Source organism: Aptenodytes patagonicus, chromosome 11, assembly GCF_965638725.1.
Source record: "Aptenodytes patagonicus chromosome 11, bAptPat1.pri.cur, whole genome shotgun sequence".
In the NCBI taxonomy this organism is placed as follows: domain Eukaryota; kingdom Metazoa; phylum Chordata; class Aves; order Sphenisciformes; family Spheniscidae; genus Aptenodytes; species Aptenodytes patagonicus.
This window is the reverse complement of record NC_134959.1, coordinates 11,812,527-11,824,744: the sequence shown is the minus strand read 5'-3', so window position 1 is coordinate 11,824,744 and position 12,218 is coordinate 11,812,527. Positions and strand designations below refer to the sequence as shown.

The 12,218-nt window shown below is 44.3% G+C and overlaps 1 protein-coding gene across 2 annotated transcripts in view; it reads right to left on the bottom strand.

Moving 5' to 3' along the window:
* Window positions 1-2,523: 2,523 nt before the first annotated feature.
* The window catches only part of PEPD (peptidase D), a 145,121-nt gene continuing 135,426 nt past the window's right edge, over window positions 2,524-12,218 (bottom strand). For both annotated transcript variants that reach the window (XM_076349138.1, XM_076349139.1), the window contains 2 exons: window positions 11,454-11,645; window positions 2,524-3,212 (listed from right to left, as the gene is read on the bottom strand). In XM_076349138.1, the coding sequence (XP_076205253.1) occupies window positions 3,063-3,212; window positions 11,454-11,645 (342 nt within the window). In that variant the 3' untranslated portion in view covers window positions 2,524-3,062. The remainder of the gene's footprint in view (window positions 3,213-11,453; window positions 11,646-12,218) is intronic.

Below are 12,218 nucleotides of genomic sequence, written 5' to 3'. Positions count from 1 at the left end.
ACAAGAAGGAGCGTTACAGCACTATACATTTCACCAGGAAACCTTATTCCCATTTTCTCACTGTACCACTAAGGGAACGGGTCTACTCTTGCCTCCACTAGCACTAAGAGGCTCTACCACTTTAACTATACCCTGTAGCTGCAGCAGCGTAATTGGTATGGCAGATAAATCCGGAGCGCATCCAACCCCAGGGAGCTGAAGCAATTTAAATATATCAGTTCAGAAGTGCTCGGACCTTTCTAAACTTAACATAAACTTGCTCAGCATAACACACTCTTTCTGTTATTTTGGTGCCACGCTATTTGAGTCTGTTTGCACCAACGGGAAAAGGCATTTGGGAAAACATGATAGCTAACAGCCTAAAATATCCTAATGTAGTCAAAAAGAAAGTTTGCTGTAACCTCTATTTTCCCCCCACTAATACATTTTAAGTGTATTAAATATCACTTTGCCCTTTTTTAAAGGCTTACTTCCCTGCCCCCCCCCCGCTAATTTAGAAAAAAGTTCTAATTCAGTTTTTGCTTAAGTGGATAAAAATTATCATTATTACAGAACAGACTTCTGGAAGGAAGGATGAAATTTATATTCACCAAGTTCATGGTCCTCATTATGAAGGAAAATGGGAGATGGTGCACCATCCCAGACGAAAACACATCCATGTCTCAGGCAAGCAAAACGACAGAGAAGCCGGTTACGTGAGCGAGTGGTTTCCCTCCAGAACTCGCGGTAGGGTTTGTTCGCTGGTACATGTCAAAGCAGAACCAGTTCTGCCTCCTGCAGCACACCAGATTGCTCGACCTGTTCTGCAGCAGCAGAGCCCAATATTTGCCAAGATTAATCACAGGCAGGGAAAGGCCTATTAACTAGACTGGGGTTACAGCTTAGTTGAAACAATTCCAAAACTCTTTTTTTGAAAATCTGTGAAGTGTTACTTTAAAATAGTAACTGCTATCGAACCCAAGCAACAGCAGGTTTCGGAGTGCCCAAAGCAGTGAGCAATCCCATGGGTGTGTTCAGAGCATGCCACAGAAAAGCACTTGGATGTGGAGGGAACAAGGCTGAGGCCACGAGCACCGTCCTGCACTGAAAAAACCTCCTGAGTTTTAGGAGGAGATGAGTCCGAAGCAGTGCCAGTGTAGTTTCTGTGTTCTCGTATCTGCAAAGCTACCAAAGCAGAGCCTGATGTCCTCAGCACAAGCACTACATTTCAGAGGTACGAGACTTGCAGTCACCACAGAAAGAAGCATTAGCACAGTTGCACATACAAGCTGCTGATCTCACACCCTCCCCTCCTCGCCCCTTCCCCTTTGCAGTCGAGACGTCCTGCACTTACCTCTTAGAAACCAACGCTGAGCAACCTTTAAAAAAATATAAATAGGCTCATTTGTTAATAAAGTGACATTAAACATAAGGAGTGAAGTCCCCCGGATTATTTCACAATGTGTTTCTTTAGTCTCCAACATGCAGTTTCCTATTTAGCAATGGGCCACCAAGCTGTTAGGAATAAAGAGCAGGTTCTCGTCACACAGATCAACCCAAATAGCTAAAAAAAAGCTCTCCGTAAAAGCAACACACTTGACAATTTTTAAGGAAATTATTTCAGACCTAAATCCAGTCCCAGGTGGGGGGCACAAAGACAGCAACACAGTAGTTTTTGACACCGTCCAAGCCCATGTTGTGTTGTACACCCCATGTAAGACAGGTGCTTGCAGGCACCCAGAAGCTCACAGGTGGTCCCATTGCCTGCGTGCCAGCTCCAGGATGTGAGCAGCAGAACTGAGATGCTGAGATGATCAAGTCAGCCGATCCCTTCACAGTGGGAAAATCCTCATCTGGCAAGCAGTAAGACCCAGAAAGGGCCTGATATCCTGCTGTGACTTCAGTTCCCCCTGGCATGGAAGAGGGATATTCTGAAGTGGCTTTGCAGTCAAACTGTGCAACAGAGCCTGAAGACCAAACAGGAGTTTTGATGTGTTCATAAAGTGAGCAAGATTATTTTTATGTAGTTACAGGAACTAGTGCTATTTTATGATGCAAGAAACGTATTTATTCTCCTGCAGGCTGATGAACACCTACAGTTAAGAAAGGCTTCTCTGGGTAATTTAAATCTTGCATGAATGGAAAATCATTTTATAATCATTATTAATGTTTGTGGTGTATCCAAATAAAATTTACATGATTTCATTCTGAACCGGCTAACACTGGACAGTTAAAAATAACTCTATCATTCCGCACAGTATATGCTGCTGAACGACCCTGAGCCCTGCAGCAAAGATACTTCCTTCTTGCAATTTCCAAGGCTCGTGAACACCACAGCAATCTATGTTTTTAAGGAACAAATAGGTGGACAAATCTAATAAGCATCGGGCTGCGTGTGAAGGATCAGTGCACCCACTACCCAGAGCAGAAAAATCTGGCTAATGAAGGGTCAAAGTTTCCAGAGCACAAATTGGTAGAAAGGTCAGATAAAGAAGCGGGAACGGGAGCAGAAGAGCATAATGATCACAAAGTTGTGAGCATAAATGATGCCAAAGATGAATTTTAATAAAAATTTGATTCTGCTTACTCCATTGACACGGAAATAAGATCTGTAACAAAAATATGTGTCATTACATCCACTGAGAACAGCTGATTTTTCTTCTATGTTTTTCGCAGTACTTGTGATGAAGTTTAAAAAAGGACTTAGATTGTTACAATTGCTGACAGCATTCAGATAATCCATTTGGTATTTTAAAGAGTCCCCATCATAAACATTCAGATTTAATTGCGAGATATATCTGAGCTTAGATTTGATAGAAGTATAAGCCCCACTGATAATGCAGCAGGGTTATTCAGGTGGCACTTGGTAATGTAAACTGCTGATTGCAACCAGCAGCATTTGAGTTACCTGGATATCAAGTGCCGAAGCCTTCTACCTTCATTTTTAATGAATGAATCATTCCAGCTAATAGCCTGCCTGCCTCTCTTGCTATTAAGAATTGGATGCATTTTATTTTATATGCTGCAGCATTAAATCAGGATGATGATCGATTAGTGTGAGACAGTAAGTATCATCCCGAAGTTTACTGCTTTTGGCTGGAGAGACAGTCAAATGACTTGGCACTGCTTTGGCCTTCTGCCATGAAAGCCTCTATTTCTTCAATAGTACGTGGGACGCACGTTAGCAGCTCCATTCCACTGGCTGTCACTGCAATGTCGTCCTCGATCCGGACCTGTTACAGAGAACACGTGGTTACCAAGGTATTCCAGCTGGGGATGAGAAGCACATCAGGCAGTGACAGCAGCAAGAGCACAAGGCGTGTTTCAGTCTGTGGTGTTGACGCAACACCAGGCAGAGCAACATATGGCAAGCACTGGAATTGCCCATCACCACCAGCACTGCGGCACAGAGCTCTGTAGGGTCCAATCCCCCTTGGGCCACCGGCTCCTGCCACCCTCCTGGGATCACACAAGCTCCATGGTGACCCCCGGCAGAGCAGCCCCACAGGAGGTGGTGGCCCTGCAGGTGAGTCAGGTGGTGCCTCTGCTACGTCGGGTACACCAGGGACAGGCTGAGCGAGATGCTGTATCAGTGAGCTCATGCTGCGTAATTACATGGGGCCAATAAAGTTCAACCCCCTGACATCAGGAACAGCAAAAGGAACATTCTCCCCTGACTTTGCCTCCAGCCTTGCTAGCGCATGGCTTGCTAGGGACAGGTTCAACAGCAGTGCCTAAGTGCCTGTTCTCGAAGCGGTCCTGTTGCTGAGCCGCAGTTAGCTGCTCTTTGCACTTAAACATCACATTCTCTTTTCTCTAAATGCAATGAACTTTCAAAGAAGGAACTGCAACATGAAATAGCTTGTCGTTGATATTCAAAACATTGAATTCTGAGCTGATGAGAAAGTCCTAAGCAGGTCAGACATTCCTTTTAAAATACAATCACTACATTTCAAATCATGCAAGGAAAAAGCAGATCCTCTCAGTTTTCCAGCTCTTGTTCTGTTAAAATGAAAAGTATGCTCCATTTCTGTTTGACTCTAATCTTTCCTTACCAGTAAATATGCCTACACAGTCATTTTCCGTTATCTTATCAGAAAAATGTTAGTAAGTCGCTAAGCGGCAATAAAAGCAATTTTAGTAAGGTGTAAATCCAAGAGAACACAAACTCTGGGGACTCCCACCTTACAGTTGCCTTAATTGTTTCTGACCTCTTGACATTTTCAACTAAAAATAAAGCTGGTTAACATTTGTACTTCTGATTGCAAAATAATCCATTTGTTCAAACAAAATGAGTCATCCAGTCTTTATTAAACTGTTTAATGATGTCTTTGCCAGATTATTTCTTTTACTTGGTATCAAGCTAAGTGTATTATACAGCAGAATTAAATAAACAAACGCCATTGAGTTCACACATTTGATTTGGACAGCTGTAAATTTGAAAGCTGCAAGGCTCTTTACACTCGGTGTGCCTGAAAGGCCAGTGCCTTGCTGCAGAAGAGGAAATCAGCAACACATTGAATGACTCTATGCACTTGAACAGATTTTACCAGGGTGGGTTTCTTGATTCATTGCTACGAATTTGGCCAGCTGAGCAAAAAATAACCCAAGGATTCAGCAAGACGGTCGCATTGCATCTAAAGGTGAATCGTGCCCTCTGCCTCACAGCAGCCCCCAGCATCTGTCCTGCTGGGTCTTGGGCCTGGGCACAGCCTGCCTGGTTCTACCAGCCCCTGCCAAAAACCTGCTGGTACCAGGTGAGCCCCGCAAAAGTGTCAGAATCCAGGGGACAGATCTGGTGACATGGTAAAAGCCAAAGCATCACGTTGGCAAGCACACCATTGTAAATGGAGCTGGGCACAGCGTTGATGTGGAAAGCAAAAATGTTAATGCAAAAGTAAGTCCGAGAGCAGAGGCGAGGCCAGCCAAAGCTAGAGCTAACTCTGCCTATGGAGAAAGCCTCTTCCCAAGCACCGCTGGCTTCACAAACCTTCACCTGCTTGAGCTGAAATTCCCCAGTGTATCTGCTACAGAGAAATATCAGCCACAATTCATCTGCTTAACCAGTAAGATTAGCAAAAAAAAAGAAAAAAATTGTTGGTGTTTTCCAGTTCAGCGTTTCATGCCTTCACCAATACCTTGGCACTCTCTGAGAGCACGGACTGACTTGAAAGCAGAGCAGGTGAAAGCCAGACGAAGAGGGAGGGGGAAGAACAAGTGGGACAAGGTGTCTGTCAATGCTGTGCCCTATCTAGGCCACAAGAGAAAATCAGGATGGGAAAGGAGCTGGAAAATGGAGCTAGAGTGATGAAAGGAGCCGGGGGAAGGAAGATACAGTGAGGCAAAACAGGATTGACAAATAATGGACCAAGAGAGATGGGGCTGGCTAAGGAGTCCAGGAAGCGAGATCCTGGTGGAGGTGAGAAGCAAGACACCCTGAATGAGGAGAGCGCAGGGGGGTGCTGGAGCCGCCTAAGCTAGGGAACTGAGAGTACCAAACGGGGGAGGATGGGGAAACCCATCAGTTTGGAGTGCCACACACAGCAACTCATCGTATAGGAGAAACATTGTTAGATCATATAATCAATCCACAGCTGTGGATTTCTGTGAAAACCGGGAGAGCCAGCACCATCGCACCTGCCTGCTCACCATCAGCAACTCCAAATGGTCTTTGGGATGTAGCTGGAGGTGCACAGACCCACCGCTCCCATGAGGCCTCACCATTCACTCCTAGGAAAGCTCCAGCTCTTTCTCCAGGATCTAACCATTTCTCTGCCTGGATGAATCTCACCTGAAATGGGTGCTTGCTATAACAGAGAAGACAGGCTTCTCACTCGCAGTGCACATTTTTCCTTTGCCTAAAAGCAACACAAGTGCAGAGGAACACAGGTTCTCAAGGGGGAGGAAATTTTTGCATTTGCTCTTTTCCTTCACACCCTCCATGCTTCACCCTGACTTTAAACTCAGCAGCAGCGAGAAGCAGCTTCAGAGGACCTGCAAAACCTTCCCTACAGGAGAGCCCGGCATTTCGTCTTGTCTTCTGTCCAAATGGACAAAAGATGCTGGATCTGCCTGGCAAGGCTCACTGGTTTGGGACTGCCTTTCCCAGTGGGGGACAGCGGTTATGAAACTTGATCTCAGAGCTGTCCTTGTTTGCAGGCTCTTTGTTCAACAGTGCTGCTTGTTTCAGGGCTACAGAGTGGTTTGGAATCGGACATGGCTTAAAGGAACAGCAAACCGAGGTGTGAGGTTTGCTGCACCACCAGCTTTCAGGGTGCTCTGCAAATACCCCAGGGAGGCTTTGCTTTTTTGGTGTGAAATGGCATGCTTCAAAAAGCACTCCTGCAAAGGTGAAGTGGCCAGGAATGCCAGGACTGTCCCTAAAATGCCTTTTTCTTATCAAGGGTAGTGGCATGATTTGTCTAGATAGACCTGATTGCACAACTGCCTAAGGCCAGCAACAGACCATCATGTGGCTTGACTCAATGGACCCAACTCTGTCCCAAAGCAGGGCTGTGCGGGCATAGCCAAGGACAGCATAGGAGTTAAATACCAGGGCTGCTGTCAGCTATATATACAGCCTCGCACTTTGTCCTGACTTACTAATACAGTCATGCTCCCCAGAGCCTCCTGTGTTATCTTCCAAGGGAAGGGGGTTGTACCACTCATTCATTTCTTTTGGATGATGATATGTATAAAAAGCTTTTGAGAATCAAGAAACAATTCTGGCCAATTAAATAGCCCAGATTTGCACGATGACAGATCCCAGATGTGATTAAAAGAGATCACTGGTGACAAGTCTCCTTTTTTTTAAATCTATTGAGCATTTGTTTGATTATGGCTGTGGAAAGCAGCAATACTATCGCTGCAAGATCTTAGAGCGGGAGATTTGCCTGGGAAACGATGACAGAACATGGGCCACATGCTACCCCACAAAGTAAATTAGCACACATGCTTCTGTCTGGCTGAAGGATCCACGTGTCTGTTTTTATAGCTTGTATCCTACATAGGCAGATGCATGTAGCCAAGGGGACTTATTTTTAATAGAGCATACTTACCACGAGCAGGGTTCAACTTCTATATTTCAGGGGGACTGGTTAAGAAACAGAGCTGCCCTTACATCAAACCCAGGGACAGGCGGGTACGTTGCAGGGCTGGGGAAGGCACTTTCCTGTTACCACGTTAAACAGAAGTGGCAACGCCAAGATGTTTTCTGTAGAGGCTAACAGGCTCTGTGCTTCACAATGACTCTTTCTCATCCCATGCTGCCAGTCTTCCCTCTTTTTATTCACAAGCAAGTCCTCATGTCAGGCACACTTTATTTTAAAGGTCCACATATAAACATTTTATAAAAAAGGATCAAGATTAGTAGGGTGAGGCTATGTATTTTATTAGATCAACTGATACGGCTGGAAAAAGAACCTTCAGGCACACAGTCCCTTCATCCGGGCTCAAAAAGAAGCAATAAACTATAAGCTAAATACGGGTTAGAAACAACTGGTCTTACTTTAACCTAATTATGTTAATTAGACAACTTAAGAGAAAAGGGTTAAAGAAGGTTTATAAGCAACTAGTCGCTATATATTTCATTATGACAACTGCTTTTCTATGAAAACTTTTCAAAAAAATGCTGTGTAGCATTATTACTGCTGCATAATATGAAATGTTAAAAAGCAGATAAGCATAATGTTTATTGCCTAGTAAACTATTTCATTCCACAACACACATTCACCATAAACCCAAAAACAGAGCTCAACCTTCTGAAAAACAAAAATCAGGACAGAGATAACCGCATGGCTCTGTGAACCAAAGGTAGAAGCAATTAAATATCCCACTTTTTATTTGGTTTAACATTTGTTCCTGAGTAAGGGAAGTACTATTGTTTTGAAAAATATTGTAACATTAGCGGATCTTCAAGGTCCTGGGCTTTGTAAATCTATTTAACTTTTAAATGAGAAAAATCTGCAAATGAAAGAAAGTAATGTATTTAACATTTAGCTGTCTTGCAGCATTTTCTCTAAGTTGCATAGAGTTTTCACGTGTTAAGTCTAGTGCTAGTTCTACAATCCTAGGGAAAAATAAAGCCTGAACAGAGACTGAATACTGAAGGCCAAAAAAAGATTGAACGGTTTTACTGGGTCTTTGAGAAAACATCATATGAACTGCATGAATCAGTAATCTGCTTATGAAGAATGGAAATGTCAAACCCTAAAGGGCAGCATTTGGAGTCGGTATTTCCCCTTCCCTGAGGAATCAGCTGCTTTTCCTGAGCAATATATACAACCGTATACACATACTTCTATTTGCACATCTATGTTTATTTATGAGAGCGGCGCGGGCAGAGTCCAGGCAGAGCAGAGGTGCCTTGGGATGGGCACTGCGCCAGCGCCCGACGGCAGCCCTTGCCCCACAGAATTTATGACCTCGGTAAATTGGACCTTAGTTTTGCAGACAGAGAACTGAAGTACATGTGACTGAGTGACGTCCCGAAATTGGCAGAGGAAGCTTGTGAAGGACTGAACTCAATGGCTGTCAAGTAAAGAGTTTAGGGCTTCAGACAGGGTAGCCCGTGCTCTCAGAAGCAGATCCCCTAGCAAAACTTCTTGCCTCCCTCCAGAGGGATCTGTATTTGACCCAGAACAGCTCTTGTTTGGTAAAAGCCCAAATTACGAGGTCCCTGAGCAGCAGTTACAGCCACGAAGCCTGGGTGTCTGTGTTACAGGGACACAGGAAGGCCAGGCTGCTGATGGACCTGTTCTGAGTGTGCGCAGGAGCTGCGCTGGTGGCACCAGCACACGCCCCGCATGCCGGCAGCAATGCAGAACAGGCGAAGGAAAACCTTGTGTTGTCTCTCATTCTCCCCGGCTCTTGCAGCTTTTACAATCTCTTTATGGCTAATACCAGGCAGCAAGAATTAAAATAAATGGCTACAGTCTTGCCCTTTTTAGCACGGCAGAAGAGCTTCTCTTCTCAGTGCAGAGACTTGTCACAGTCAAGAAAATTACCCAAAGCCCAAAAAAGACATGAATTCAAGGTGAATTCATTAAAATCCACAAATCCCCTGTGCGGACAGTCTTACTCAGAATTACCATAGTGTTACTTTGGTTAATGTAAGTTCATTTTTGAAGTGAATTAAACTAAACCAAATTAAGAACGTTTTAATTAGTGCTGAGCTCTGCAGAGGGAAATGGACTACTTATTTCCTTTTGTAGAATGTATTTTTCTTTTAAACTTAAAGGAAGATTGGACTGGCTGTAGTGAGCTCTTTAGCTAGAACTGATACCAATACTAACCCCTGTACTATTAATATTTGTCAGTAAAAACACTGGGCTTCACAAGATCTCTTTAATCACGTAGAGAAAAAGTTTTCTGACATGCTTTTGAGAGAAATACTCACTCATTCTGGATAAACTAAAATGAACCAGCATGCAGATAACTAAGCACACAACACAGCACAAATTGCATCTTCTATTTATGCAGAATCAAGTCAGAATTGTAAAGATGGAAAAATTAATTTTGATTGCATTATAATTCAGCTTTTGTGTAGAATTCAGAAATACTCGGATGTACTTCAGTCTCAGATTTTATTCCCATTCTTCTCCTGGACAAAATCAAGTGACAACATCTGGCTCAGGGTATGTGTGTATTATTATTTTTTCTCTCTAAGTAAAATGTATTGTTCACAGGGGGATCGGAGATTTAGATTTTTGCTCAATCGTTTTTGGGCAGCTCCCCCTTTTAGCAAAGTTTGTTGGCTAGCTCTCCTTACAAGTCATCATTACAGGAAGCTAAGCAAAAAACAGGGGAGAAAGTTAGACTTTGCTTGAAATCTCTGGAACAAAAGTGCCTGATCCAGCAACTTATTACCAAGGTAGAGATCCTGTGCTGTCACTCCTATTCCATGCAAACACAGGCAGCAGGTGAGCCACGTGCATGCCTCAAGCTGCAGAGCTGGAGTGGGCATTCACAGCAAGCCATGGAAAAACATCGGCTTTGCTGAGCATTTCCAGAGAAAGCTCACCAGGAATCAATTCAACTGCCGAAAAACTCCCACAGAGTGTTTACAAGGAGAGCGAAGATAGTTAAACCTATTTTCGTTGTGGTGTCAAGCTACACAAGTGCATTACAGTGTTCCCTTAAAATATGCTTCAGTGTGTGGTGCCATATATGTGCTTACAATTAGAAAATGCACAGTTAGCTGCCTTTTGTTCACCAGTATCTCAGTTGGCTGGCTGGCAAGTCTTGATAAAGAAACAACACAGAGACAGATAACATCCCAAACCTCAGCAGTGAATTAAATACCAGTGAGGGCAAAGTCCCATGTCTCTCGATAAGGCTGCACACACATCGTATGGGGAGCCTCCATGGGCAGCTGCCCAGGAGCCCAGCTAGCTCACACGACTGGTGATGGCACACAACTTTTCTGTCGGGGCTGGTGGTTCAAAGCCAGCTCAGACCAAAAGCGTTACAGTAATTACCCTCTCATGGCTGGTGTACAGTGATAAATTAGTCGATGGCAGCAGCAGACAATTCCTAATGAGTGACTTTTCATACCAGAAAATCACCGCTGTTGCCAGTGATTGTTAGCTTTGTTGAGACTTAGCAGAAAAGCCACAAGGAGGACGGGGCATTGCAGCTGCCTGCTCTATCTTCTCTGGGCATGAATACGGAAGCTCGGAGAACAATGCGGCACCCTTCAAATGCTCGCCCTGCTAAAATGAAAACCCACTGGAAGCCACTGCAACTGCTAAACATTCTGCGAGGGCGGTGGCTTTGAATGGGAAATGTGCCGCAGAGAGCATGGAGAAACAAGGCCCCTCTACTTGCACAGCAGCTGCCTGCATGGGAATGATCGCCCAGATCATGGCTACCTCCCGAGTCAGCCAACCCTCCTGCACACACACTGCTGCCTGAGCCTGCAATGCGATACCTCAGGCACGGGTGCTCGTGAAGACCATCGGCTATTCCCTTGGAAAACAGGGAAGGCTTTACATTCACAAGTTTTGCACCGTTCTGGCAATAGTCCAGTAAAAGCAATTATTGCTGTTTTTCTCTACTGCCTCTCTGACTTAAACAGCATCAGGCTTTTCTGCCCTGGGAGGGAGCACCAGACTGTGCTGCTGTCAAGGAAGCTAACTCAGGAATATGGATCTCAGTCTTTTATTTCATAACATACACGTTTCACACATTAGACAAAACACCTACCTGGCAAGTCACTGTACAGTGCTGACAGAAGGTATTTCAATCAATGGAAAAATATGGGTCTATCATTAATCAGATATCACAAGCCACATTTAAAAATAACAAAAAACCTCCCAGTTTGTCTGCAGGGTCAAACGGCCCAAGGTGCTGCTTCAGGAACAGCCCTATGTGCAATACATTACAACTTCCAAAAGATTTCTTCCCAAGTACATAGCAAAGGCAAACAAACAGAAAACCAATTTCAGAAAACCATCCAGTTAAGAATTACTCACCCCACCAAATCCTCTAAAGCGCTGCAGGACGTCATTGTTGATGAAACAGCACTGTGCAGGATCACGGAGGGCTTGGTCCAAGAGGTGGTCGATGAAGTAGATGCCTGGCTCAATGGTCAGCACCATGCCCTGCTCCAGGCTGCGGGCGGTGCGCAGGCTCCTGAGCCCCGGCAGGTCAATGCGCTCCACTCCCTGCAGAAGAAACACTGGTTCTGACAGACAGAAAGGCAATCTGTGGTGACCTTTTATCAAGACCCTCCTATGCTGACTGCTCCATAAGAGACCCAAAATACAAAAAATAATCGGGAAGTAGAGGACTGAAACCGTGCCGTACAGTTACGTCTCTCATCAGTCCCTCATTCAGCTTTCACGTGCAGCGATGACCAGCTTTCAACTCAACACCCAAACTGTTTTTTGCACCACAGAAATCCTTGGATATACTTGGTACTGTCACTCTCTACCTTGGGAGAAGTACTGCACTATGGAGAAAAAATAATTACTTGCACTATTTCTTTCTATACCTTCCCTTGTAAAGTACAATACTTTAAGTGACGTGCAAATCTTGAAATGCCCCCTCCACGTCATGGCTGAAATAGCTGAACTATGCAGCAGAGAAAATTTCTCCAAGGATATGCAAATGCTTATTCTCACTGAATGTTATTAAAATTACACATTTATGATTGTGATTCAGGAGCAATAAGTCTACACATGACCTCATAAAGGCAGCCCATTAAAAACTAAACTTTTGTCAGATTCAGACTTTCA